This window comes from Monodon monoceros, unplaced genomic scaffold (assembly GCF_005190385.1).
Source record: "Monodon monoceros isolate NGI ecotype Baffin Bay Population unplaced genomic scaffold, NGI_Narwhal_1 Super_Scaffold_5, whole genome shotgun sequence".
Taxonomy (NCBI): domain Eukaryota; kingdom Metazoa; phylum Chordata; class Mammalia; order Artiodactyla; family Monodontidae; genus Monodon; species Monodon monoceros.
In genome coordinates this window covers 92,692,779-92,720,472 of record NW_021703782.1, presented here as the reverse complement: position 1 = coordinate 92,720,472, position 27,694 = coordinate 92,692,779, and the positions used below count along the sequence as shown (strand labels likewise).

The 27,694-nt window shown below is 39.5% G+C and overlaps 1 protein-coding gene across 1 annotated transcript; it reads left to right on the top strand.

Moving 5' to 3' along the window:
• Positions 1-537: 537 nt before the first annotated feature.
• ZFP37 (ZFP37 zinc finger protein) lies at positions 538-14,607 on the top strand. The gene is made up of 4 exons (XM_029203906.1): positions 538-729; positions 4,733-4,859; positions 5,167-5,301; positions 12,034-14,607. The coding sequence occupies exons 1-4, from the start codon at positions 598-600 to the stop codon at positions 13,542-13,544; spliced, it is 1,905 nt and encodes a 634-aa protein (XP_029059739.1). The 5' UTR covers positions 538-597; the 3' UTR covers positions 13,545-14,607.
• Positions 14,608-27,694: the final 13,087 nt, after the last annotated feature.

Sequence of the window (27,694 nt, the reverse complement as noted above, 5' to 3'; positions counted from 1 at the left end):
CCAATTGCTTGATTATTTGGGCTTGATTATTTGGCTGAAACATCACCATCAAACTCTGGTTCTCCCTGAGGATTGATGTATTCACTTAATCTGATGCTTCATGTTTTCTCATTGTTCTTATACCATAAATGAAAAGACATATATTTCAAAGATTAGCGTTCTCTCTCTATAAAACAATGGCATCTGCCCTATTAGACTTTTTCTTTTTCCCTCCAATTTCTCTCATTATCCCAGCTTTCTGGAGTCTGCGGTAGGCAGTGCGATTCCCGGTTTCCCCGCAGCTGGCTACACTGACTGGGAAAAGCAACTCCAAATTCTGTCCTCAAGTGTTGAAACCTTTGAGCGCCGGGGGTGGGTTGTCAGGCACAGTGAAGCACTCTACAGGGAGCAGTCTGCGAGCCAGGTTTTGCCCGCTTGCACCTCACCACTGCGAGACCATCTCAGCTAGCTTGGCCGCCCACCTCTGAGCCCGCCGAGAGCGCCAGGTCCCCACTGTACGGCGGCGACTCGGTCAAGATGGCCGCGCCCGGGCTGATACCCAGGGACGGCGCCATCGCAGCTGCCGAACTGGCAGAGGCCGCGCTCTGGGGGGCCGCCATGTCGGCCTCCGCCTGCCCCCTGATCCTGACAAAGCCAGAGACCGCGGACCGGAGGAGGAGTGTAGGGACAGCTGGACAGGCCGGGTGTTCCCCGGAGATGGCTGTGTCGGAGCCCGGGGGCAGCGCCGCGGTGAGCGCGATGATGGGGAGGGGTGGTCTGGTGGTCAGCTGCGGTCGAATCGGGCGTCAGTGACTGGAGGGTTACTGTAGTCTGTGAAGATAGGTGATTCGGGAGTTGGAATCGGTACTGGAGGGCCTCTTGCAGGGGTGGGGGGATGGTGTTAGCACACTCAGGGATCTATGGAGTAGTGCTCGGGAGGTGTCTGTGGAGTCCGTGACTGCTGCAGTTTGAGGAAATCAGTGTTTGAGGGATATACGGTGACAGTGGTTGGAGGGGAGGGGTCTGTGGCGGTCCCTGGAAAGTCAGAGTTTGGGAGGCCATGGGGATCAGAAATGGGGGCTTTGGGGTGTATCAAAGATTGGGGAGTCTGTGGGGGTCGCAACTGGGAATGTCTAGGGGAGCCAACGATTACGGTGCCTTTGGTAGTTAGACTGGATTGTCCCGGGCTGCGTGCAGAGGTACAGGGAGGTCAGTTAGTAGCTTATTGCAGTAGTTAAAGCGAAGAGACGATGATGATGGTTTACAATAGGCCAGGATGTTGAAAGGCTCTTCTGCATCGATATAGAGATAGTGCTGGGCTGTGGTGAAAAGGGATCTGGTGTTAAAGTTTTCAGTGAATGAGGGAGGATGACTGTGCAGAAAAGTTGACATGAAAGACCTGAAACAGCTGTCCTTAGAAAGGTCTGATTGCAAGGTTAACCTTTGGCTAACATCCGAGAACTTAGATTTCAGGAGAGTTCCCACTATTCCCAGGAATTTTAAAAGTGGCTCACTGTGCCTAAACCATGTGAACAATGTGGTTTATGCTGAATGCCTGATTTCCTTCTGGGAATCTGGGACTTTTGTATATGCTAGGCAGAGAGAGGCTATTTGACCAACCCCTAAAAATGTTGTTTACCAAGCATTGGTAAACAACATTTTTTAAAATTGAAGTATAGTTGATTTACGATGTTGTGTTAGTTTCTGGTGTACAGCAAAGTGAAAAAAAAATATATATATATACATATATTCTTTTTCATATTCTTTTCCATTATGGTTTATTACAAGACATTGAATATAATTCCCTGTACTATACAGTAGGACCTTGTTGTTTATCTATTTTATATATAGTAGTTTGTATCTGCGAATCCCAAACTCCTAATTTATCCCTCCCCCACCCCCTTTCCCCTTTGGTAATCTACGTTTGTTTTCAATGTCTGTGAGCCTGTTTCTGTTTTGTAAATAAGTTCATTTGTGTCATATTTTAGATTCCACATATAAGTGATATCATATGGTGTTTGTCTGACTTACTTCACTTAGTATGATAATCTCTAGGTCCATCCATGTTGCTGCAAATGGCATTATTTCATTCTTTTATATGGCTGAGTGGTATTCCATTGTATGTGTGTGTGTGTGTGTGTGTATATATATATATATATGTATATATATACACCACATCTTCTTTATGCATTCATCTGTCAACAGACATTTAGGCTGTTTCCATGTCTTGGCCATTGTAAATAGTGCTGCAGTGAACATAGGGGTGCATGTATCTTTTCGAATTAGAGTTTTCATCTTTTCTGAATATATGCCCAAGAGTAGTGGGATTGCTGGATCCTATGACAACTCTATTTTTAGTTTCTTAAGGAGCCTCCATACTGTTCTCCATAGTGGCTGTACCAATTTACATTCCTGCCAATAGTGTAGGAGGGTTCCCTTTTCTCCACACCCTCTCCAGAATTTATTATTTGTAGACTTTTTAATGATGGCCGTTCTGACCAGTGTGAGGTAATACCTCATTGTAGTTTTGATTTCCATTTCTCTAATAATTAGCAACGTTGAACATTTTTTCATGTGCCTATTGGCCATCTTTATGTCTTCTTTGGAGAAATGTCCATTTAGGTCTTCTGTCTATTTTTTTATTATTTTTTTTTATTGAGTTCTATGAGCTGTTTGTATATTTTGGAAGTTAAGCCCTTGTTAGTAGCATCATTTGGTAAACAACATTTCACATGTGTTAGCACAACTCATTTCTGAAAGAATTAAGTATGTACTGTGTGACTCTACTGGGAGAGGACTCTTGGAAACTTGTTCCTGGCTTCCTCTGGACTTCACCTCATGCAGCTTTTTCCTTAGCTGATTTTGCACTGAATTCTTTTGCTGTGCTAAATCATAGCTATGAGTACAGCTCTATGCTGAACGCTGTGAGTCCTTCTAGTGAATCATCGAACCAGACTATTAATGGGTTAAAGTCTGGTGATACTCTAAACGACATAGGGATTTTGAAGGATGAGTGAAAAGCTGTTGAAAGTATAATTTACTTCATTTTCAGGCCCTGAGGTACATGGGTTGAGGTGGAAGTGGGCAAACAACCTCCATGGGGATCACTGTAAGGGAACAGAGTCCTCAAGAGACAGGTAGGTTTTGGTTAAAGCAAGCAGGCAAAGGGAATGGCTAAAGAGGGTGAGCATGTAGTGAAGTTTACTGGCAGTGATTAGAGTTTCTGTAAAAGCCACTGTTTGAGAGTTCTGTTGGCGTCAGTGACTGGAGATTGATAGGATTTGGGGTGATATCAGAGATGGAGATTGATATGTTCCACTGGTATCAATAGTTGAGGAACCTGTGGGAATATGTAATCAGAGTGTTTGTGCGGCAAGTGACTGGGGAGATCTGTTGCTGTTAGTGATTGGGAGGTTTGTTGGGATCAGTAATTTTGGAATTATAGGCTTAGTGATTAGGAAGGGCCATGCTGGCTCAGTGATTGGGAGGCCAGTGACAATTAATGACGGGAGTTATAGGAATCAGTGACTGGACGTTTGTGAGGTCAGAGATTGGTGACACATGCAGCTAATTTATTGGTGGTTTATGGCGGTCAGGGGTGATCTTTAAATGTTAAACAGACATGTTTGAATGTATACTTATCAGTTTCAGAATTCTCCAGTAGCTGCCTAATAAGAGGAGAAGTTTAACATGCTTTAATTTCTCCCCTGTCCCCAACCAGTTATATGCCTGCTTATTTTTCTTACATCATGCCTCTTGATTTCAAGGTTACTTTTATAACAATTGCACAAGAACGTTATCAAGTTACTTGGATGTAACTAGACATTTTACTGGTTTTATTATTCATAGTTCTCTCTTGTGTATGCTTAAGTTTTTCCCAATCTTGAAATCTTTATTCTGATCCAATTTTCCTTCTTTTAAAAATCATTCCTCTTCTTCTCCTCCTGTCTCTCCTCTTCCTACCACATTCCCAGTTTCTCCCTCCCTCCTTCTCTTTATTTCTAAAGTACATAGGTAATATACTTTCTGCATCCTTACATGCCTAAAATACCTTACTTTTGCTTCCAAACATAAATGATTTTTTGACTGGTCATAAAAACCAAGGGTCTCAATTCTTCTACCTCAGAACTCTATAAACACTACTCCATAGTCTTTAGTTACAGAAGAAAAGATGAAGACTGGTTTGTTTGTTGTAATTGTCTTTCTCTCTGATAATCATAGGAGTTTTTTTTCAAACTACCGTAGACTAAGTGGCTTATAAACAACAGAAATTTGTTTCTGACAGTTCTGGAGGCTAGAAGTCCAACATCGGGTCGGGATCTGGCGACAGCCCTCTTCCAGGTTTCAGACTTCTTGTTGGATCCTTACTTGGCAGAAAGAGCAGAGACAGGAAGCAAGCTCTCTCATGACTCTTATAAGGGCACTGATCCCATTCATGAAGTCTCCCCTCTCATGATCTCATTGAATCCTAATTATCTCCCAAAGACCCTATCTCCTAATATCATCACATTGGAGGGCAAGGTTTCAACAACGAATTGGGGGGACACAAACATTGAGTCCATTATAGGGACATTTCTTAATATGATTTTTGTCTCTCAAAAACAAAAATGCAAAATTGGGTAAAAAATAAGCCCCGTGTATAACATTATGATCATCAGTGAATGGTCAAGGTAAGAGAAAGTCATTATTATCTTGTCTGCATCTTTCACTGATGTGGATAACATTGGACTGAACTAGGAATGTGCTATTACAGGGATCGGTAACATTCAAAGATGTGACTATGGCCTTTACCAAGAAGGAATGGGAGCAACTAGATCCTGCTCAAAAGAGCCTGTACAAGGATGTGATGCTGGAGAATTACAGCAACCTAGCCTCAATGGGTAAGGACAAAGTAATTCAAAGTGTGCCTATTGTGATGCCTTCTCTCTGAAGTCCTTGGATAAGTTTATCCTTAATTTTTATGAATCAAAGAGTTTTAATCCCCTTTGGGTACTAGCCAGAATACTTGTGCTCCTGCCTTGAAAATGGAGGATCTACTCAGATGGGGTACATGGACATCTGCACTGTGAAATTTCAGAAGCCATGTGTTCTTTTATCCTTTAAAAGCTCTGAAGCTTAAATGGTAGGGCTTGATTTCTGGAATGTTTGTTGTTCTAACACTCAATTTCTATCTTTTCTCATGAATAGGGTATCAAGCTCTCAAACCAGACATGATATCCAAGTTGGGAAAAGGAGAAGAGCCATGGCTGGGGAAGGGGAAAAGACCCAGACAAGGTGGTCTGAGTGAAATAGCAAGACCCAAGGGAATAGGAGCCAATGGAAGTAAGTTCCTAGTTTCTTGGTGGTAACTTTGGAATTCTTTTTTTTTCACGTTTTTATTATTTATTAATTTAAAAAAATATAGATTTCTTTTTATTGAAGTATAGTTGATTTACAATATTGTGTTAGTTTGAGGCGTACAGCAAAGTGATTCAGTTATACATACATATATTTTTTAAGATTCTTTTCCCTTATAGGCTATTGCAAAATACTGAGTATATTTCCCTGTGCTATACAGTAGGTCCTTGTTGGTTTTGTTTTATATACAGTAGTGTGTATATGTTAATCCCAAATTCCTAAATTATCCCTTCCTCCCATCTTTCCCCTTTGGTAACCATAAGTTTGTTTTCTATGTCTGTAGGTCTGCTTCTGTTTTGTACAGTTCATTTGTATCATTTTTTTTTAGATTCCACATATAAGCAATATCGTATGATATTCGTCTTTGTCTGGTTTACTTCACTTAGTATGATAATCTCTAGATCCATGTTGCTGCAAATGGCATTATTTCATTCTTTTTTATGGCTGAGTAATATTCCATTGTATAAATATACCACATCTTCTTTATCCATTTATCTGTTGATGGACATTTAGGTTGCTTCCATGTCTTGGCTATTGTAAATAGTGCTGCAGTGAAAATTGGGGTGCATGTATCTTTTCGATTATGGATTTCTCTAGATATATGCCCAGGAGTGGGATTGCAGGATCATGTGGTAGCTCTATTCTTAGTTTTTTAAGAAACCTCCATACTGTCTTCCATAGTGGCTGTACCAATTTACATTCCCACTAACAGTATTGGAGGGTTCCTTTTTCTCCACATCCTCTCCAGCATTTATTATTTGTAGACTTTTTGATGGCCATTCTGACTGGTGTGAGGTGATACCTCATTGTGGTTTTGTTTTTGTTTTTGTTTTTGTTTTTGTGGTATGCGGGCCTCTCACTGTTGTGGCCTCTCCCGTTGCGGAGCACAGGCTCTGGACGCGCAGGCTCAGCGGCCATGGCTCACGGGCCCAGCCGCTCCGCGGCATATGGGATCTTTCCGGACCAGGGCACGAACCCATGTCCCCTGCATTGGCAGGCGGACTCTCAACCACTGCGCCACCAGGGAAGCCCCTCTCATTGTGGTTTTGATTTGCATTTCTCTAATAATTAGCAGTGTTGAGCATCTTTTCATGTGCCTGTTGGCCATCTGTGTGTATTCTTTGGAGAAATGTTTTAGATCTTCTGCCCATTTTTTGACTGGGTTGTTTTTTGCTTTTTTTTTTTTTTTGATATTGAGCTGTATGAGCTGTTTTTATATTTTGGAGATTAATCCCTTGTTGGTTGCATAGTTTGCAAATATTTCCTCCCATTCTGTAGATTGTCTTTTCATTTTGTTTATGGTTTTCTCTGCTGTGCAAAAGCTTTTAAGTTCAATTCAGTCCCATTTGTTTATTTTTGCTTTTATTTCCATTACTCTAGGAGGAGGTCCAAAAAGATATTGCTGCAGTTTATGTCAAAGATTGTTCTGCCTGTGTTTTCCTCTAGGAGTTTTATAGTATCTGATCTTACATTTAGGTCTTTAATCCATTTTGAGTTTATTTTTGTGTATGGTGTTAGAGAATGTTCTAATTTCATTCTTTTACACGTAGCTGTCTAGTTTTCCCAGCACCACTTATTGGAGAGAACTGTCTTTTCTCCATTATATATTCTTGCCTCCTTTGTCATAGATTAGTTGACCAAAGGTGCACGGATTTGGAATTCTTCAAATAATTTATTCTTAAATTCGTCTTATAGATCCTAGGAAGTAGCAATAGAAAAATATCAAAATCTCCTAGGGGAAAAAGAGTTCAAACTACAAAGATTCTCCAACCTTGGAGATTCTAATATCTCTTCCTTCTGTGAACCTGTCCACATGAGAGGTTCTCATAGGAGACTCACTGTAGTCGGGAGCCAGTGTGACTTATGGGGATTTGCTTATACCATTTGTATCAGTCAGCTTAGGCTAAGTTACGTCCCATTAAAGAAAGACCCTAAAATCTTAGTGGCCTACAAAAAGAAAGATTTGTTTCTTGCTCAAGCTGCAGCCCTTTTCCACATTATCTTGTGACCTACGCTGAAAGAGCAGTCCCTATTTGGCAAATTCTGGTCTCATTACAGAGGCAATGAAGAGGGAGTGGAACCATATGATGACTTAAAATCACTGATTGGATGTGGTAGATATCTCTTTCTGTTTACATTTCATTGGTTCATTAGTCAGAGCAGATCACCTGGCCACTCCCAAGTTCAACTGGGTAGGAATGTATACTCCTTTCACAGGGAGGATTCAAATGGCCATACAGTGGGGCTGGGAGGTGTAATCCACAGGGAACAATAATACAGTCTGCCATACCACTCGGGTTGTGGTAGGAAAAAAGGTGAAAAACAGGGCTCTAAACCTTGGGTACCAGACCATCAGATGCCTAACTGACCCTTCCATATAGCCATCTTTCCTCATCCATGCTCTCTGTTGCTCAGTTTTGAGAAAGAGCAGTGAACCCTTTTAGCTGTTTTCTTAAGTAATCCCATTCCTGCTTACCTCTCTAAAGCAATGCTTTTAAAAATTATCCTCCCTTTTCCTAATATCCTCAGCTTTTCTCCCTTCGTCCACCCACACTCTTAGACCCCATAGTATCAAATTTCTCTCCTTAGAGATTCAAGCATTCTTAAATCTGTCCTCTATCCAGATCTCTTGGTGTAATCCTCCTGCCCCTCATTACTTTCCATTTCCCCCCTTTCACTGTGAAATGCTCTAGACCTGTGGTCTATACCACCAACATTATTTCCATTTTCTCCCTAACCCTTGCAGTCAAATTCCATAGGATCCATGCCTCTAACAATTTCTGACTTTAAAGTCAGCAGTGGTAACCTTCCAGTGCATATTGTAGTAGTTTTGATCAGCCTGAAATTCTTGCCCACCTAGCTTTAATTATACCACTTGAATCTGATTTTATCGTTTAAGTGTTCCTTTACCAATTTTTTCACCTGATTCTCTTCTTTCTCACTTTGAAGTGTCCCTAAGGTTTTGTCTTCTACTATCTATTCTTTTTTTAAATTCTGTTTTCCTCAAAGGAATAATCTATTGTGTAAATACAAGCTATTTATTCTATACTGGTGACTTCCAAGATAAATTTATCTTGTCCAGATAAATCTTCAATTCCTTTGTCTTATATTTTACCTCCTTACAGGATAGCTTATTCTCAGATGGTCAGAAATTGAAAGCTTTATCTTTCTTTCTAAATTAGAGCTTCCTTCCACCTTCCTTGTTTTTATCAGGGTCAGATTTTAGGCCTGTCTGCCATGGAGTTCCCATGAATCCTTGCTCTCTGCCTTCCCTCTTACTTTCCTCAGTTCCTGACTTTTTTTCCCCCCTCAGTTCTGACTGACATCACCCAAATTATATTCATATTGTCCCATACCTAAATTGCTCCAATTCTTAGGTAGCTTATTAAATCCCCCCCTTAAAAATATTCGTCTTAGATGTTGCCACCAAACATTAAAATATTCAGTTATTATATATCACTACAGTCCCCAAATTAGCAGAATGTCCACAATATCTTTTTAAGTTTCTTCTAACATTGAATTTTTCAAGACTCCATGAATTTCCCAAGACCAGAGGGACCAGTCCTTCAAATGACAAATGAAGAGACTTCATAGAGTTTTCTTTGTTTGTTTTTGTTTATTTTATTTTATTTATTTATTTTTGGCTGCGTTGTGTCTTCGTTGCTGCGCGCAGGCTTTCTCTAGTTGCGGTGAGCAGGGTCTACTCTTAATTGCTGTGTGCAGGCTTCTCATTGCAGTGGCTTCTCTTGTTGCAGAGCACAGGCTCTAGGCTCCCGGGCTTCAGTAGTTGTGGCATGATGGCTCAGTAGTTGTGGTTCATGGGCTCTAGAGCGCAGACTCAGTAGTTGTGGTGCACGGGCTTAGTTGTTCCACGGCATGTGGGATCTTCCCGGACCAGGGCTCAAACCCGTGTCCCCTGCACTGGCAGGCGGATTCTCAACCACTGAGCCGCCAGAGAAGTCCTTCATAGAATTTTTGATCCATGCATTAGTGGCTCCAGTTTTGGCTGTCTTCACTTTTCTCGCTGATACTTGGTGTTACAACTAAAAAATAATCCTGAGTCATTTAATATATACATTTTTGTCATTGCTACAGTGACTCTATCCTTGGCTCAGGTTCTTCTATCGTCCTTGAAGTTTCTTCAAGGAAGGACTATTCTATTCCCTCCAATGATTTGCTGGGTCTAATGAGCTCCATGCTTCAGTTTCTGAAGTTACAGTCATTTTAGCTTAAAATTCATGTCTTAGTTACTGTCTCAGATTCAGGACAAGCTTATAGCCTTAATTACATGCTCTGCCAGACCCAGCTCTCCCCTAGTATTACCCTATTATTATACCAGTTCACTAGTTCAGAGCCTCCTCCCCTCCCCTCATGGTAAATTTCTCTTGTGGTGCTTTATATCTTTTCCAGCTGGCCAATGTCAGTTGGGACCAGCCCAAATCATCATAATAAGAGGTTCTTATAATGTTACACCTCAAGGGGAAAGGTTTGAGTTTTGATCCCTTTCTTCCCAGAAGGAGACTTGCCTCCATCCTCCCCAGCATCCTTGGACATTGGAAGATGCAGCCTTGTCATGCTACATAAAAGTTCTTGTTGGGCTTCCCTGGTGGTGCAGTGGTTGAGAGTCCGCCTGCCAATGCAGGGGACGCGGGTTCGTGCCCCGGTCTGGGAAGATCGCACATGCCGTGGAGCGGCTGGGCCCGTGAGCCATGGCCGCTGAGCCTGTGCATCCGGAGCCTGTGCTCCGCAACGGGAGAGGCCACAACAGTGAGAGGCCTGCGTACCGCCAAAAAAAAAAAAAAAAAAAAAAGTTCTTGTTATACTCTTTCTCTCAGGATGCTTGCATCACTTAAAATTTCCTAAATGAAAAAGCAGCTGGCAACTCCAATTCTTCCTACTATAACACTACTTTATGTATACTTATAAAAATTGATCTACTCCATGGGAACTAATCTCTTAAAAGTTCTCCATAAAAGTAATAGTATTTCCTGGCTATATATTCAAACACCATAACTCTTTTCTGTTTGAACTCAGTTTTCACTTTATCCATGTAATGTTCTTTTACTAGTAAAACAACTATTCACTTTTTATCTCTTTCTTTCTGAGGTCATGGGGACTCTTATATCTGCTTCTCTCTTTGAGTCTCTTTGATTCCTATCCTGAAGCTTTTTCTGTTTTTCCATGTCCATAGCTGAAAAAGGCCACCCCCAAAATGGTAGTCCTAGCTTCTAAATTGTTTGTTTTTTACATATGTAACATCCATATCTAGCTAACAGAAGTCTTCAAGTTTCAATTCTAAGTTCTTAGGAGAATTGTTGAATAGCTGGAGCCTGGTGTTTACCACTGTCTGATCAATTGTTTTCAAGGAGAAGTTGGATCATATACTATAAACATGGCTGCCTACATCTGGCAATGTGGGTGGTGGTCTCAGAGAAGGGAAGCATGGATTGAGAAGATATCTCAAAATGTATAATTGTATAATGTGTGGAGGAAAGAATGTGAGCAATCACTTAGAGTTAGGAATTAGCTTAAAATTTATAATTGGCAATTAGAGTGACCTGACAGGAAGGTGTGCTCCATAGCAAACTATTGGAAAACAAGTGTGTGTGTACACTGTAAATCCAAATGGTGTGAAGTTTATTTGCCAATATCAAACTTTATAATATGGTAAAAACATCAGGTAACTCATAGAAACTGTGGGATGTTTCTTACTACAGGAATTGCATTATTAATCATGGGTGGTAGCAGTGGAACATCCTTTCCTGCTTAATCCCTCAGTCATCTATATGCTGTTCAGTACTCTTTGATGGACTTACCTTATTTTCTCTTATTTTGGCTCTTTGGGGAGCAATAACAAAATTTTACTTGAGCTATCCTAAGTAAATGGAGGAATTTATTATAAGGCTTCTTGTAACCTAAGGGGTGATACTTCAGCTGGGGACTAGAACCAGTACTGGGAAGCCATTAGGAACTGGGATTATGCAAATGGTCTCTTTGAGGACACATGATCTTACATCTCTGCTTTTCTGTGTATGTATGCTTTATTCTTTGTACTGATGAACTTTCTGTTTACATAGGGAAAATGTGGCTTTGTAGTACTTGTCTTATATCATTTTTAAATTTAGCACCCAGTGGAGACTAACTAGAGTCTAAGTTTTTAGGAGACATACTCTTATTGGACATCTTGGCTTGAGCCAGCTGTCTCCAATCGTGACTATGGAGAGTTGGATGAATATAGATGGGCTGTAAGAGCCAAATACTATTGGTGGATTGGCAGTTATTAAATCTGGGCAGCTTGGGCTGAGGAGAGACTTCAAAAAGTGTCAACAACAATTACAAGCTTTTAACTTCATCTGTTTTTTATTCACTGCTCCTTGTGTTTATTTCATCTTTTATCCCAGGTTGCAAGGTCATATTTATAAACAGCCAAAGCCTTTTCTAATCACTATTGTCAATTTTCTTTTCCTGTTTTTACTACAGCACTTTGCCCCTCAAGTCCAAAAAGACAGGGACATTTGCACTTGATATTTCATTCACTTTAGGATACTAGGCTTGAATAAAGATTCAGCTCCACAACAAAGCATTTCTTTATAAGTTGTATTCCAAAATATGAGAGTGCAAAGATTCACAAGAATGTCTCATTGAATTCCACTTTAGAAGAAGTCCAGCAAGATGATGACCAGCTAGAGAACCACCAGGAATCTCAAAACAAACTCCTTGGGGAAGTTGCTTTCAAGAAAACAACTCTGACTAAGAAAAAGGGCCATGAATGTAGCTCATTGGGGAAAAAAAATGTGAGTACAAAATATGTTCCTTCAAAAAAAAAGCTTCTTAAATTTGATTCACATGGAAAGAATTTAGACTTACCTGGTCATGTAAGAAATTATGTAGAAAAGAAACCTGATGTAGCTAAACAGCATATGAAATCATTCAGCCATAGCTTATCTGATACAAAGAAAGACAAAAATCAAACTGGAAAAAAATGTGAGAAATTACCCAACCATAGCTCACCTAATAGGCCTGACAAAACTCAAACTGGCAAGAAACATACTGAACGGGACAAAATTCAAACTGGAGAAAAACATAAGGAATCATCCAGCCATAGCTCATCTCATACTAAGTGTGACAAAACTCAGAATAAAGTGAAACCATATGAATGTAATGAATGTGGGAAGGTTCTCAGCCACAAACAAGGACTTGTTGACCATCAGAGAATTCATACAGGTGAGAAACCATATGAATGTAATGAATGTGGGATAGCCTTTAGCCAAAAATCACACCTTGTTGTACACCAGAGAACTCACACTGGAGAAAAACCATATGAGTGTATTCAGTGTGGCAAAGCCCATGGTCATAAACATGCCCTCACTGACCATCTGAGAGTTCATACTGGTGAAAAGCCCTATGAATGTACTGAATGTGGGAAAACCTTCAGACATAGCTCAAACCTTATTCAACATGTGAGATCTCATACAGGCGAGAAGCCCTATGAATGTAAGGAATGTGGAAAGTCCTTTAGGTATAACTCATCTCTTACAGAACATGTGAGAACTCATACAGGTGAAATACCATACGAATGTAATGAATGTGGAAAAGCCTTTAAGTATAGCTCATCCCTTACTAAACATATGAGAATTCATACAGGTGAGAAACCCTTTCAATGTAGTGAATGTGGGAAAGCTTTCAGCAAGAAGTCACACCTCATTATACATCAAAGAACTCATACTAAAGAGAAACCCTATAAATGTAATGAATGTGGAAAAGCCTTTGGACATAGCTCATCTCTTACTTACCATATGAGAACTCATACTGGTGAAAGTCCTTTTGAATGCAATCAATGTGGGAAGGCTTTCAAGCAAATTGAAGGTCTTACTCAACATCAGAGAGTTCATACTGGGGAGAAGCCCTATGAGTGTAATGAATGTGGGAAAGCCTTTACCCAAAAGTCACACCTTATTGTACATCAGAGAACTCATACTGGGGAGAAACCCTATGAATGTAATGAATGTGGAAAAGCGTTCAATGCAAAGTCACAACTTGTTATACATCAGAGATCCCACACTGGAGAGAAACCTTATGAATGTAATGAATGTGGAAAAGCCTTCAAACAAAATGCATCCCTTACTAAACATATGAAAACTCATTCAGAAGAGAAATCTCATGAGTGAAATTAGTGTGGGAAATCTGAACTAAAGCTTTTATTTAACATTAGAAGTATTCTAACTTTAAAGAATGTTAGAAAGCTTTTAACAAGAAGTTACACCTCGTTACACATGAGAGAATTTGAAAATGAATCACCACATGGAAGAAATGGATGGAGAGTTTAAACCTTTTATATAAAATATTGTTTTAAAATATTTTAAATGATCTATATATTCAGATTGAATATAAAGCATTTAAAATTGTTAATAATTGAATAATCAGAGCACTAGAGAAACAAATTACATTTTCTGACAATTCCTGAGTTGCTTGAGGGTTGTGTACTTAAGCACCACATGCGAGAATTGAATTTGCATATCTGTTTATTGCCATGTATAAATGTGTGTGACCATTGTTATGAGTTTCATCTTTGATGCTATCATGCAGCTCTTTCTTAATGTCTTTGCTAGTACCTGCGTCAGCAGAAAACTTTATAGAAGGGTTATTATCTATGTTAAAAAAAATGTTAACACAAAATTAAGAGAAAATGAAAGAAATCAGCTGAGAACACACAGGTGCTGGTAGGGAATGCTATCCAAGATATATTGTTGAGTGAAAAAAGCAGGTTGCTCAACTGTGTATATAGTTTATTCCCACTTGTGTACAAAAGGGTGTGTGTGTTTTCCTGTCTGTCTGTGTGTATGTATGTATGTATTTGTGTATATATATATATATGTATATTTATATGTGAGTAGATTGGTTTGAAAAAATACAAAAGAAACTTAGCAGTTGCCATTGGGCACAGGACTACAGGAATGGGGTCTGGGATGGGACGGAGACCTCCTTTTTATTGTATACTCTTTACATTTTAAAATCATGTACATATATTATTTTCACAATTAAAATCCTTTTAATATGTATAAATCAGTACTAATGAAAAATTTCACTGAACCCACTCCATGATGTTATTTGACAAAGTAAGAGTTTCTATGCTTATTCATGAATGAGGATATGGTATTAAATTTGATATTGAATTCACAAAGGCTTTTCCTATCAAACATGTTCTTTCATTAAAATAATGAATTACAACTATAACTCAGCACTGTGTTTCTTTTATTCATCACATTTTTAAAGACTGAAGATGAACTGTGATTGCAGCTGAATGAAAGTGATTTTCTGCACAATCACTCCATTTTATCTCATATTCAAAGTGCTTATACACAAATACCTCAATCTGGGATTTCAAATATATTGCAGCAAATGGCACTACTTCCTGTTCTTGCCCAATAGCAGACCTTGTTAATGTATCACTGCACTCTTTCTGAGTGAATCTAGACTTGGCCTCAGAATCATTCTTAAGCATGCATTCCAGAAGATACTGTTAATCAATTTGGGTTTGCACAGGAAACCTATTTTCCTATTTTTACTCATGAGTCATAGATTAAAAAAATACAGCCGAACTGTTCTAAAATTTAAGTTGTTACACTAAAAACAGTTACATAAGGACAAAAATGGTTTTGTAATATAAGGTAATAATAATATTTGATATGTATGTCACCTTTTACATTTTTCACAACACATTCACTGCATTACCTGATTTATTCCTCAGAATAAACATATAAGTTGGTAGGAAAGACTTGTCTAGTCATGGTCAATACTTCTCAATAAATATTTCACCTAGATACTAGCCTAGCATAATTATGGACCCTCAACCATATGTGATTAAATGCCATCTTTGCAAATATTTCCTATTCCAATGCCTGCCTTCTTGAACTCATTTTGGAGAATTAAAAAGTATGACTATTTAGAATGAAACGTGTGCATGTGTGTGTGCACATGTGCACATACATGTAATGAAAGATTAACTCACGGATATTATGCTCTCATTACCAAGTAACTTATTTACTGTCGGGGAAGAAAATGAAATGTGAAAGCCATTTCCATCAGTAATTTATTACCAGGTGAAAATCTAGCACTATGCACAGAATGAATCATGACTGTCCAGAGCTGTAGAAAATCTGTACTTTGTAGAAGAATAAAACAGTTGCACATATGGCTAGAAATTTCCTACACTTCTTGGAGAACCCATGGTAGTGCCACACCTGGGACAGTCAAGAATATAGGTATACCTGAATAGTAAAAATGAATGCTGGAAGTCATCCTGTGCAGTAAAAAATGAATTAAAATTTAGTATCAATTAATAGGAAATGATGTCTAAAAATAATTAGAAGCAAACAGGGCTTCCCTGGTGGCGCAGTTGTTAAGAATCTGCCTGCCAATTCAGGGGCACAGGTTCAAGCCCTGAGCCGGGAAGATCCCACATGCCATGGAGCAATTAAGCCTGTGCGCCACAACTACTGAGCCTGCGCTCTGGAACCCACGAGCCACAACTACTGAGCCCGCGTACCACAACTACTGAGGCCCGTGCTCCTAGAGCCTGTGCTCTGCAACAAGAGAAGCCACCGCAATGAGAAGCCCGTGCACCGCAACGAAGAGTAGCCACCGCTCGCCGCAACTAGAGAAAGCCCGCATGCAGCAACGAAGACCCAACACAGCCAAAAATAAATAAATAAATTTTTTAAAAATATTAGAAGCAAACAATGAAAGAAAATAGACATACAGATGTGAGTCTAAATCAATGATACACCAGCTTGGGCATGCATCACAGTGGCCTGGAGGGCTTGTTAAAACATGGACTTTAGAAATGGGCCCCACCCACAAAATTTCTGACTCAGTAGGTCTGTGATGGGGCCTGAGAATTTGAATTTTAAATAAGTTCCCAGAAGATGCTGATGCTACTGGTCTGGGGACAACACTTTGAGAATCACTCATCTGAATAATTGTTTAAGTAAAATTTTAAAATATTTTTAAATGTTCCTGAGACATTTCTTCAATATAAAGAAGAGGAGGAGGCATATATCCATAAAATTAATTATTAACAGTTTAAAAACATTTCTTTATTCCAGAAATATTGATCATCTACTATATGCTGGGCACTGTTCTAAGTCTTAGAGATATAGCAGTCAACAAAACAAGAAGAAAAGAAATCTTGTCCTCAGAGAGCTTAATTCTAGAGTGGGAGACAGGCAGTAAATCTAAATATAGTTGTCCCTTGGTATCCACAGGGGACTGGTTCCAGGACCAGCCACAGATACCAAGATCTGCAAATGCTTATGTCCCATAGTCGGCCCACCAAATCTGTGGTTCCATATCCAAAGATTCAACCAACCATGGATGATGTAGTACTATATATATTTATTGAAAAAATCCATGTATAATTGGACCCACACAGTTCAACCTGTGTTGTTCAAGAGTCAACTGTAATTAAAATACAGAGTATGACAGAGGGTGACAAGTGGTATGGCAAAAAACAAAACAGGGAAGGGAAATGCAATTGTAAGAGAATGCAGTTTTAAATATGGTGGTAGTGGTAGTACAAGCTCAAGCTTACTTAGTGGTGACACAATCTTGACGAATATGAAAACAAGTCATGTATATATGATGGAAGAGTGTTCCAGGCATACATTTTTTAGAATCTGAGGGAGTGGGAAGAGAGAGAAAGATGCTGAACTCCTCTGACATACAGAAGAGGAAAAAGTAAGAAATTTTTCTATTAAATAAAGATTTAAAAAATCAGATTTGCAGGAGAGGTAGAAAGCTCATACACCGCTTTTGGTAGTCAAGTTTGTACAACCTATTTAAATGTAAATCTGACAGTATACATCAAAGCCTGAAAATATTTTGCACTCCTACTTCCAGGAATCTATTCTATGAAACACAATCAGCGTGTACTATAATTATCACAGAACACAGAGAAGTTGGATAAAACATAAGTTGCCAATTAATTGATTAAAGTATGACACCCTCATAAGATAGAAGTTGGTGTGGTAGACGGAGATAATTTGAGAGAAAACATGCAGGTTTTTTTTAACATGAAAAACAACAAGACTGAGTTCATAGCAACCACAGCTACTGGAAAATGAGGGGAGAATCCCAGAAAAGAGAGACTCAAAGGGGGGGAACCCAAATTATGTGAATAAAGTCTGCACAAGTCTCTGGCTGACCCCTGAATCATGCAGGTATGGCACAACTCCTAACCCTTTGTCTTTTGAACTGAGCTTTCATTTGTGCTGCTTCCTCAGGGACAGAATTTAAAGTCTGAGTTCAACGATGTTAATTACTTGATAGAACAAAAACATTAACACTCCTCCAAGAAATATAATGGAATCCAGAATTGCCACAATTTAGCATTCATGATATCCAGGATACAAGACAAACTTGACATTCAAAGAATTAGGAAAATGTGACCCCATTTCAAGAACAGACAACCAACCCAGAAATTGGAATAAGCTGATGAGGATATTAATGTAGCTATTATAACTATGCTTAATGAAATAAAATATGCTCAAAATGAATGTAAAGATTTTTAACTCAGAGAAGAAATAGAAACTACAAAGAAAAACTAAAAGAAAATTCTCAAACTGAAAAATACAATGTCTGAAATTTAAAATTCACAGGATAAGTTTGCCAAATGTAAATTACAGGGGAAAGAGTCATTGACTTGAAATAGATCAGTAGAAATGATCAAACAAGTGAGAGAAAAATGATGAAAAGACATTAACCTGTGACTTGGGGGACAAAAAAACATGTCTTGCATATATGTAGATGAAGTCCCAAAAGGAGAGTGAGGAGAGAATGGGACATACAAAATATTTGAAGATATAATGGCTGATATTTCCCCAAGTTTGGTAATTGACATAAATGTACTGATTTGAAAATCTCAGCAAACTCCAAGCAGGATGAAAATTAAGAAAACCATGATTAGGTACTTCCTAGACAAGCTCTATAACTTAAAGACAGAAGTAAAATCTTGGGACTTCCCTGGTGGTCCCAAGACTCCACGCTCCCAATGCAGGGGGCCCAGATTTGATCCCTGGTCGGGGAACTAGATCCTGCATGCATGCCGCAACTAAAAGTCTGCATGCCTCAACTAAGAAGCCCACATGCCGCAACTAAGAAGCCTGCATGCTGCAACTAAGACCCAGCACAGCCAAAATAAATGTATAAGTAAATATTTTTTAAAAAAGAAGAGCATGTTCCAAATCAGTATCTTTAAAAAAAGAAAGAAAGAAAGAAAATCTTGAAATCCAGGGGAAAAAATGACACATATTTGATAAAAACAATCTTAATGATTGGTGACATCATCAAAAACTGTGGAGGCCAGAAGACAGTGGATCGGTATCCTTAAAAATGCTGTAGAAAAAACCCAAAAAAAACCTTCAACCTCAACCTCAAATTCTATATCCAGCAAAACTATCCTTTAAGAATGGAGGTGGAGCAAATGGTGCCGAATAGTTTTTTTTTTAAGCCACAGTTTCATTGTCTTAGTTAAAACAGGATTATTAAGTGGTGATTTTAAATTCTTTTTTTTTATTAGCAACTTCAAGTATAACAACTGGAATAAGTGTTTATTTTCTATTAACAAAAATGAATTTTGATAAAAAAGAAAAAAGAATGGAGGTGAAATAATGACATTTTAGATAAATGAATTAAGAGAATTTATTCCCAATGACCATAAAGTTCTTTGGGTTGAAGGGAAATAATACCAGATGGAAACTCAGCTCTTCAGGAAGCATTAAAGAGTAACAGAAATGGTAAATACATAGGTAAATATAAAAGACTATTCTAACTTGTTAATTTCTTTAAAATACTTAGGATTGTTTAAAACAAAGCTTATAACATTGCCTTATGTGGATTGTAAGATATTTAGATGCAGTACATATAACAACTCTAGCATAAAGAAAGGGGAGTGGACCTATATTGTAGAGAGTTTCCAAATTTTATGTGCTATAAATAATAGCAATTGAAAGTAGAATGAAAGTCAAGGTTGTATAGAGCAATATCTAGAGAAACCATTAAAGAGTAAAGCAAAGAAGTATAGCCAGAAACACAGCAGATAAACTTAAATGAACCTCTAATAAGTATTTAAAATTCCTAATGGAAGCAGGAAAGGAGGTACAGAGGAAAAAAATCAAAGGGGAAAAACAATACAAATAATATGGTGGATCTAAATCCAACCATAGCAATAATTACATTAAAAGTTAATGGAGGGCTTCCATGGTGGCGCAGTGGTTGAGAGTCCGCCTGCCGATGCAGCGGACATGGGTTCGTGCCCCAGTCCGGGAAGATCCCACATGCGGCGGAGCGGCTAGGGCCGTAAGCCATGGCCACTGAGCCTGCGCGTCCAGAGCCTGTGCTCTGCGATGGGAGAGGCCACAACAGTGAGAGGCCCGCGTACCGGAAAAAAAAAAAAAAAAGTTAATGGACTATAAATTGGAAGATTGGGATTGACACATACACACTACCATATATAAAATAGATAACTAATAAGGACCTACTGTATAGCACAGGGAACTTATACTGTAATTGCCTATATGGGAAAAGACTAAAAAAGAGTGGATATGTGTATATATATAACAGATTCATTTTGCTGTACCTCTGAAACTAACACAACATTGTAAATCAATTATACCCCATAAAAATTTAAAAAAAAGTTAATGGACTAAAAGCTCCAATTAAAAGGCAGAGCTTTACATAATGGAGAGAAAAAAGCAAGACCCAGTTTTATGTTCTCTACAAGATCCAAACTTTAAAAAGTCACAGGTAAGTTAAAATTAAATGGATTGAAAATGATATATCATACAAATAGTAAGCATACAAAGGCTGGAATGGCCATATTAATAGCAGACAAAATAGACTTCTCTGTCTTTTTATTTTTTTAGCTTTTTAACTTTTTAAAATTGAGGTATAGGGAATTCCCTGACGGTCCAATGGTTAGGACTCCAGCTCTCATGGCCGAGGGCCCAGGTTCGATCCCTGGTCGGGGAACTAAAATCCCATAAGCTGCATGGCACAGCCAAAAAAACAAATAAATAAAATTAATTAAAAAAAATAAATAGGGCTTCCCTGGTGGCACAGTGGTTGAGAGTCCGCCTGCCGATGCAGGGGACACGGGTTCGTGCCCCAGTCTGGGAAGATCCCACATGCCGTGGAGCGGCTGGGCCCGTGAGCCATGGCCGCTAAGCCTGCGCGTCTGGAGCCTGTGCTCCGCAACGGGAGAGGCCACAACAGTGAGAGGCCCGCGTACCGCAAAAAAATAAATAAAAAATAAAGTAGAGGTATAGTTGATTTACAATATTACATAAATGTTATGTGTACAGCATAGTGATTCAGAATTTTTAAAGATTATACTCCATTTATAGTTATTATAAAATATTGGCTATATTCCCTGTACTGTACAATATATCCTTGTAGCTTATTTATTTTATACATAGTAGTTTGTACCTCTTAATCTCCTACCCCTATCTTTCCCCTTCCCCTTTCCTCCTTCCCCCTCCCCATGGGTAACCAGTGGTTTGTTTTCTGTATCTGTGAATCTGTTTATTTTTTTAATATTTATTAGTTTTATTGTTTAAATTCTATATGTAAATGATAACATACAGTATTTGTCTTTCTGTCTCTGACTTAATTCACTAAGCATGATACCTTCCAAGTCCATCCATGTTGTTGCAAGTGGCAAAATTTCATTCTTTTTTTATGGCTGAGGAGTATTCCATTGTACATATGTACCACATCTTCTTTATTCATTTATCTGTTGATGGATACTTAGGTTGCTTCCATATCTTGGCTATTGTAAATAATGCTGCTGTGAACATTGGGGTGCGTGTATCTTTTCAAATTAGTGTTTCTGTTTTCTTCAGATATATACCCAGGAGTGGAATTCCTGGGTTATATGGTAGCTCTATATTTAGTTTTTTGAGGAACTTCCATACTGTTTTCCACAGTGGCTGCACCAATTTACATTCCCACAAACAGTGCACTAGGGTTGCCTTTTCTCCACATCCTCTCCAATATTTGTTATTTGTGTATTTTTGATGATAGCCGTTCTGACAGGTGTGAGGTGAAATCTCATTGTGGTTTTGATTTGCATTTCTCTGATTAGCGATGTTGAGCATCTTTTCATGTGTGTGTTGCCCATCTGTATGTCTTCTTTGGAAAAATATCTTCTGCCTATTCAGGTCTTCTGCCCATTTTTTAATCAAAACAGACTTCTTGATAGAGTGTTATCAGACATAAAGAGGGCCAATTAAAAAAGATAAAAGGATCAATTCATCAGGAATACATAACATACATAAATGTCTATGCACCTAAAAGAGTTCCAAAGTACAGGCATACTTCAGAGTTATTGCAGATTTGGTTCCAGACCACCACAATAAAGTGAGTATCACAATAAAACAAGTCACATGAACTTTGTAGTTTCCCAGTGCATATATAAATCATATTTACACCGTACTGTAGCCTGTGGTGTGCAATAGCATTATGTCTAAAAAAATGTACATACCTTCGTTTAAAAAATACTTCATTACTAAAAAATGCTAACCATCATCTGGTCCTTCCGTGAGCTGTAATCTTTTTGCTGGTGGAGGGTCTTGCCTCGATGTTGACGGCTGCTGACTAATCAGGGTGATGGCTGCTGAAGGTTGGGATGGCTGCGGCAGTTTCCGAAAATAAGACAGCAACGTTCGTGGCACCCCCAAACAATTACAGTGATAACATCAAAGATCACTGATTACAGATCCCCACAACAAATATAATAATAATGACAAAGTTTGAAATATTGTGAGAATTACCAAAATGTGACACAGAGACACAAAGTGAGCAAATGCTGTTAGAAAAATGGCACTGAGAGACTAGCTCAATGCAAGGTTGCCACAAACCTTCAATTTTTAAAAGACATTTTTTTCTGCAAAGCGCAATAAAATGAGGTATGCCTGTATATGTAGCAGAAATTGAAAGAATTAAACAGAGATATCAATATTCCACAATCGTAATTGAAGATTTTCACATCCCCTTCTAGGCAATTGATAGAACAAACTAGACAGAAAATATTAGTGAAGATATAGACTACCTGAAGAGCACTATGAAAAACCTTGATATTTCTAGAACATTAGGTCTACAACTGTAGAATATACAGTGTTTTCAAGTGCACAGGGTATGTACACCAAGATAGAAAAATGCTGGGCCACACCACCAGTCTTGATACACTTAAAACAATTAAAATCATGCAGAGTTTGTTCTCTGACCACAATACAATTGTGATTGGGATCTCTGGAGACAGATTCTGAGATAGAGTTGAAGTTTCAGATGTTTCTTAAAGATCAATACCCATGAAAGGAAGGGGGAGAAGCAGGATTAGGCAAAGGAAGAAGTTTAAATACATTATAGGCCCAAAAAAGTCAACCTGGTGAGGAGCTCTGGGGTGAGTGTTTTTCTCTTCCAAGTGTCCTGTATTGGGTCTTCATACCCTGACCCCAACTTTGCTCATTCACCAAATGCAGGCTTCCCTGCAAAGGGCATGACCTTGGGTGAGGCAGCTCTCTGTAGCTGAGGCCCACCTTTAAGTAGCTGACAGCTAGAAATTGTCTTCTAGTTGTACTCCCCACAGCTGAGCAGTAAGACCTTCCTTGCAGAAGAATCTGGATATGCAACTCTATGTCTATCATAATCCATCCCTTGCTCTGCTCAGATATACTTCTCCATACATATCTATATATCTATGTATATCTCCTATATAACATTATATCTTGGCTGCACCGCTAACAAGCTGTGTGACCTTTTGGTGCCTGAAATTCCTCCTCTGTAAAACAGGGATAATAATGGTTTTCCCCCTCAGCATTAAATTAGATCAGAGGTCAGCAAATTTCTTCTCTAAAGGGATAGATAATATTGATAAATATTTTAGATTTGAGGGGCCATATGGTTTCTGTCACGACTCCTCAACTCTGCTGTTATAACACAAAAACAGTCATAGACAATATGTAAATGAGTGAGCATGGCCAATAAAACTTTATTTATTAAAACAGACAGCAGGCCAGATTTGCCCACGGGCTGTAGATTGCGGACCCCTGAATTAGATTATACATGTAAGAGAACTATTAATTTAGGGCCTCATAAGGCAAAGGAGATTCCCCTGATCCTTGGCAAGGAATGTCCCCCCAAAACAGGAGTGTGTGGCCATTCCCCACGGAGAGAGTCACCTGAATCAAGATGTGGAGGTACGATCAGGATGTCAGATCCAGGGATGTGAAAAGTGGTTTATTATACCTGGTATTCTGTTGAGAAATCCCTTCTTCACTCTGTTTTCCTGACAAATTCCTGCTCCTCTTCCAAGACTCAGTTTTTAAAATCATGTCCTAAGCCTTCCTGAGAGCCCTTCCCACACCTCCATCACTACCACCCAGTCCCTGACAGAGTCAGCCCCCTCTTACTGTGCTCCCGCAGCACACATCATGCCCCTGTCAGAGCACTGATCACACTGCACTGGCGTTATCAGATTGAGCTCCTCCCTTGCATCATCAAGCATGGCAATAATAAATGTGTGTGACTGAAGGAATGCATGAGCTTTACATTACAGAGAAAAAGTTGGGAGACATAAATATATAGCTAACAAATCAGGGGAGCTAAACTGATTCTGACACAGTCTTGCCCTGAGTAGCTGTCAGACCAAAGGGTAGAAAGACACAAGTATTGGAAATCCCAGTCCCAGACAACAACATGGCTGTGACAGAGGAAGGCATGTTCAGCTGTGCCCGTAAAAAGGAACAGATGCCTGGGGGATCTGGAAAAACCTAGAGAGAAGAGGATGTTGGAGCCCAGCTTTGAGGCATGAATAGTAGTTCTCCTGGCATATGGTTGGGAAGGATATTCCAGAAGCATGAAGTACACTGTATCTGATTTTAAAGAGCTGAGTGACCCCTGAGAATTAATCTCCAGTGTCTTTAAGCATTAGTTAGGGCTGGCTATTCTGTAGTAATGTTAAAAGGTAAACTAAGGCATATTAAAATTTGTAAGAGTTTGAGCAAAAAGTGATTTGAATTGGGCAGCACCAAACCAGAGGTGGTTAGAAGTACGCCACTGGCAGGAGCTAGGGGGTAAGACTTTTACAGAGAAGACAGAAGCAAAGCAAGGAAATTATTTGACTGCTGGTAGTTTAAGCAGTTGCCTTATTTGTAGTTCCCCTTATTTGGGAAAGCTTGTTGGCTGTTTGTGATTGGTTGTCCTTAGGTTTTGATTTCTTAACGTCGAGGCATTTGGCAGGCTTAGGTTTTGGTTTGCTTATGAAGGCTGCTAAGGCATTAGAATCATCTCAGTCTAATGGCCTCCTTGTTTAATTAATTTAACAGTAATAACATTATATGGTATTTATTATTTTAAAGCTAGATTCTGGGACTTCCCTGGCGGACCAGTGGTTAAGACTTCACCTTCCAGTGCAGGGGGTGCAGGTTCAATCCCTCGTCGGGGAGCTAAGATCCCACATGCCTCGCAGCCAAAAAGCCAAAACATAAAACAGAAGCAATATCATAACGAATTCAATAAAGACTCTAAAAATGGTCCACATCAAAAAAATCTTAAAAAAAACCCCAAACTGTAGATTCTAAAGTGCTTTTCACTGACACTGACGCTGTAGCTTTCTTCCTTAGGTCAGTAAACATTGAAATACCCAAATAAGTATTTCACAACCTTCCGCTACTTTACAACATAGAAAGGACTAAAGGAAAGTGGCTGACCCAAGGCCACAGAGCAAGTTCAAGACCAGATTGAGAGGAGAACCCAGGAGTTCTGAATTATCCTTCAGAGTTTAACCCCAAACACTTTCCCTCTGCTACTATCTGATGTGTCTTTAGCAGGGGCAGAGTCTTCCCACCCCAGTCAGGGAAAGTGCCCCTGGGAGAAAACATCTGAATTTCATTTTTCAGGATGATTATCAGTGGTTTGCTAGATGAAAGGCAACCTGACTTTCCCTCTCCCAGGGCTGTCTCCGGGGGAGAACACTGCACCACTCTGACTTCTCCACCTCAGTTAAAACCTACTTTAGTAAACATACAATAAGTGCTCAATAAACATTTACTGTTATTATTACCATATCTCAGATTGTCAAAGTGAGGCAATGTTACGTAGATCAAACAACTTAAACCCTCAGAGACTTCTCATCTCCTTAACAGGAGGGGCTTCCCCTGCTTTGCTGTTCCACTTCCCCATCTTTGCTTTGCACCCTCCTGCTGTGTTTCCATTTTCTACACGTCTTAGCTGAATAGGTTCCATCCTCCTATACCTGGAATTCTTTCCTAGTTTATGTCTTTGCTCCTTCATTGTTTCCGTACACCTTTTCCGTAGCTCCCGTATTCCAGTTCTCACAGACTTTGCTCTGAGAATTTTCTGCTGTACGGCACCAACACCTACTCGAAATATGGCGCCTCCCAGTCTGTCCCACTTTTCGCTCAACGGGCGCGGCCATGTTAACCCCCGGGCTAAGGGAGACTAACAACCGGGGAAGTCTCGCGATAAAGGCAAGTCAGGGGCCGTGCCACCTTCCGCGATAGCGGAGAGGGTTCAGTGTCCCTGGTGTTGTTAAGGGGCGGATTGTAGCTTTCAGCTAAGGGCCAGGGAGGAGAGGCGGGAAGGTGAGGAGTCCGGTTCTCAGGAAAGGTTTCAGTCACTGACTGCGGTGTTGGGAGTAAGGGCGTCATGTTTGACCAGCGATTGAGCGTTTGTAGCGGTCCGTGTATTCCGGTCCTGTCGTGGTTAGTCATTAAGGTGGCTTGCCTAAGATAGTGATTGCCGCCCAGTGGTGCTGCTGGTAGTGGACTCTGAGGAGGGTCAGAGGCTTACTGTGGGGTTTGTGGGGCTAGTGATTGGCCCTGCCTGTGTGAGTGATTCAGAGCCTTTCAGGGTCATGGGTTGAAGTGACAGAAGTCAATGGTTGGGGCCCTGAAGGGGGGTATCCCTTCCTTAGTGTTATTTAGGGTCAGTGAGTGGAGGCTGTAGTGCACCTGCGGGGCGCCTCTGTGATAGCTTAGGGAGCAGGCGGCTCGTGGTCAGTGATTGGGGCTACAGCTTAAATTTTAACAGCTTGCATCCAGGCTGCGCTCTGCACATGTCATTATGTGCTGGGTTTCCTTGTGTGGGTTTATGCCAGCAAGGATGTTGAGGATGGGGGAGAGTTCCCATCCTTCCCCCAGAGGTTCTGTTTCCATCCTTGGATCTATCTCCTAAACAGACTTCAGGCAGTTTATGTTCGCTGCTACTAATCTTGTAACTAGTCAATAACTAGTCAAGTACTTCAAGCCAAAGCCTTTACTCAGAAACACTCTCTCAAACCTCCTTTGCCTTCTCCCTGTCCTTCAATCTATGCGCTGTCCCTGGACAATTTTAACCACACTCATTGTATCAGTTTCCACCCTTAAACTCGTGACTTTACCATCTATAACTTCAGCCCAGACTTTTCTAACAAGCTCCAGATTCACAGTAGCCAGCTCTCTCCTACACACCTCTGTGAGGTTTACTCACAGACATTTCAATCTTAGCATGATCAAAATAGTTATCTTCCTTCTTCATACTTTACCTACTCATCCTACTATATTCTACATCATTATAAATGACATCACTCTTCGTCCAGATAGGTATAATAAAAATCCAGAAATCCTTATTTTTTCCTTTCAGGCAAACTCCCTCTAGTGAATTGTGCCCTTTAGAACTTCCTTGATATGATCTTGGATTAAGAGGTCAGTAGGACAATAGCTGCTAACAATAACTATCATTTTTTGTTTCAAAAATAATATAACTTTATTCTAGAAAAATTGGAAACTGAAAATGCTAAACGCAACTTAATAGAAATCACTTCTAATCCTGCCACCCAAAGACAACCATAACATTTTGATGTATGTCATTTTAGTCACTTTTTTCTTACAAATATATTTCTTTTCAACATGTTTATTGTTTTATGACTTATTTTTCTTGCTTTGTAATTCAACAAGAAAAACTTTTTCCAGTATGTAAATACTTTTATAAGACATTTTTAATGACTGTGTGGTATTCTATTTTTTCGGTAATTGATTTAACCAATCCCTATTGTCAAACATCTAAGTGGTCTCTCTGAATATTTGAAAGGAGCAGTCTCTAAAGGGTAGTCTTTTATGTAGTTGATCATAGGATTTCATAGGCTCATGGTTGTGGGAATCACAGAGCAGGCTCAGACTCTCAAAGCTATCTTCTTTTTCCCCTCCCTGCTCATCCCAGCTCTGTCTGTACAGATTCTACTGCTTCTGAAGAGCAACAGAAA

Coding starts and splice junctions, on each gene's coding strand:
- ZFP37 (XM_029203906.1), top strand. CDS start 598: ATGTCGGCCTCCGCCTGCCCCCTGATCCTGACAAAGCCAGAGACCGCG. Junction 4,860..5,166: donor CAGCAACCTAGCCTCAATGG/GTAAGGACAAAG, acceptor TCTCATGAATAG/GGTATCAAGCTCTCAAACCA. Junction 5,302..12,033: donor GGGAATAGGAGCCAATGGAA/GTAAGTTCCTAG, acceptor ATTCCACTTTAG/AAGAAGTCCAGCAAGATGAT.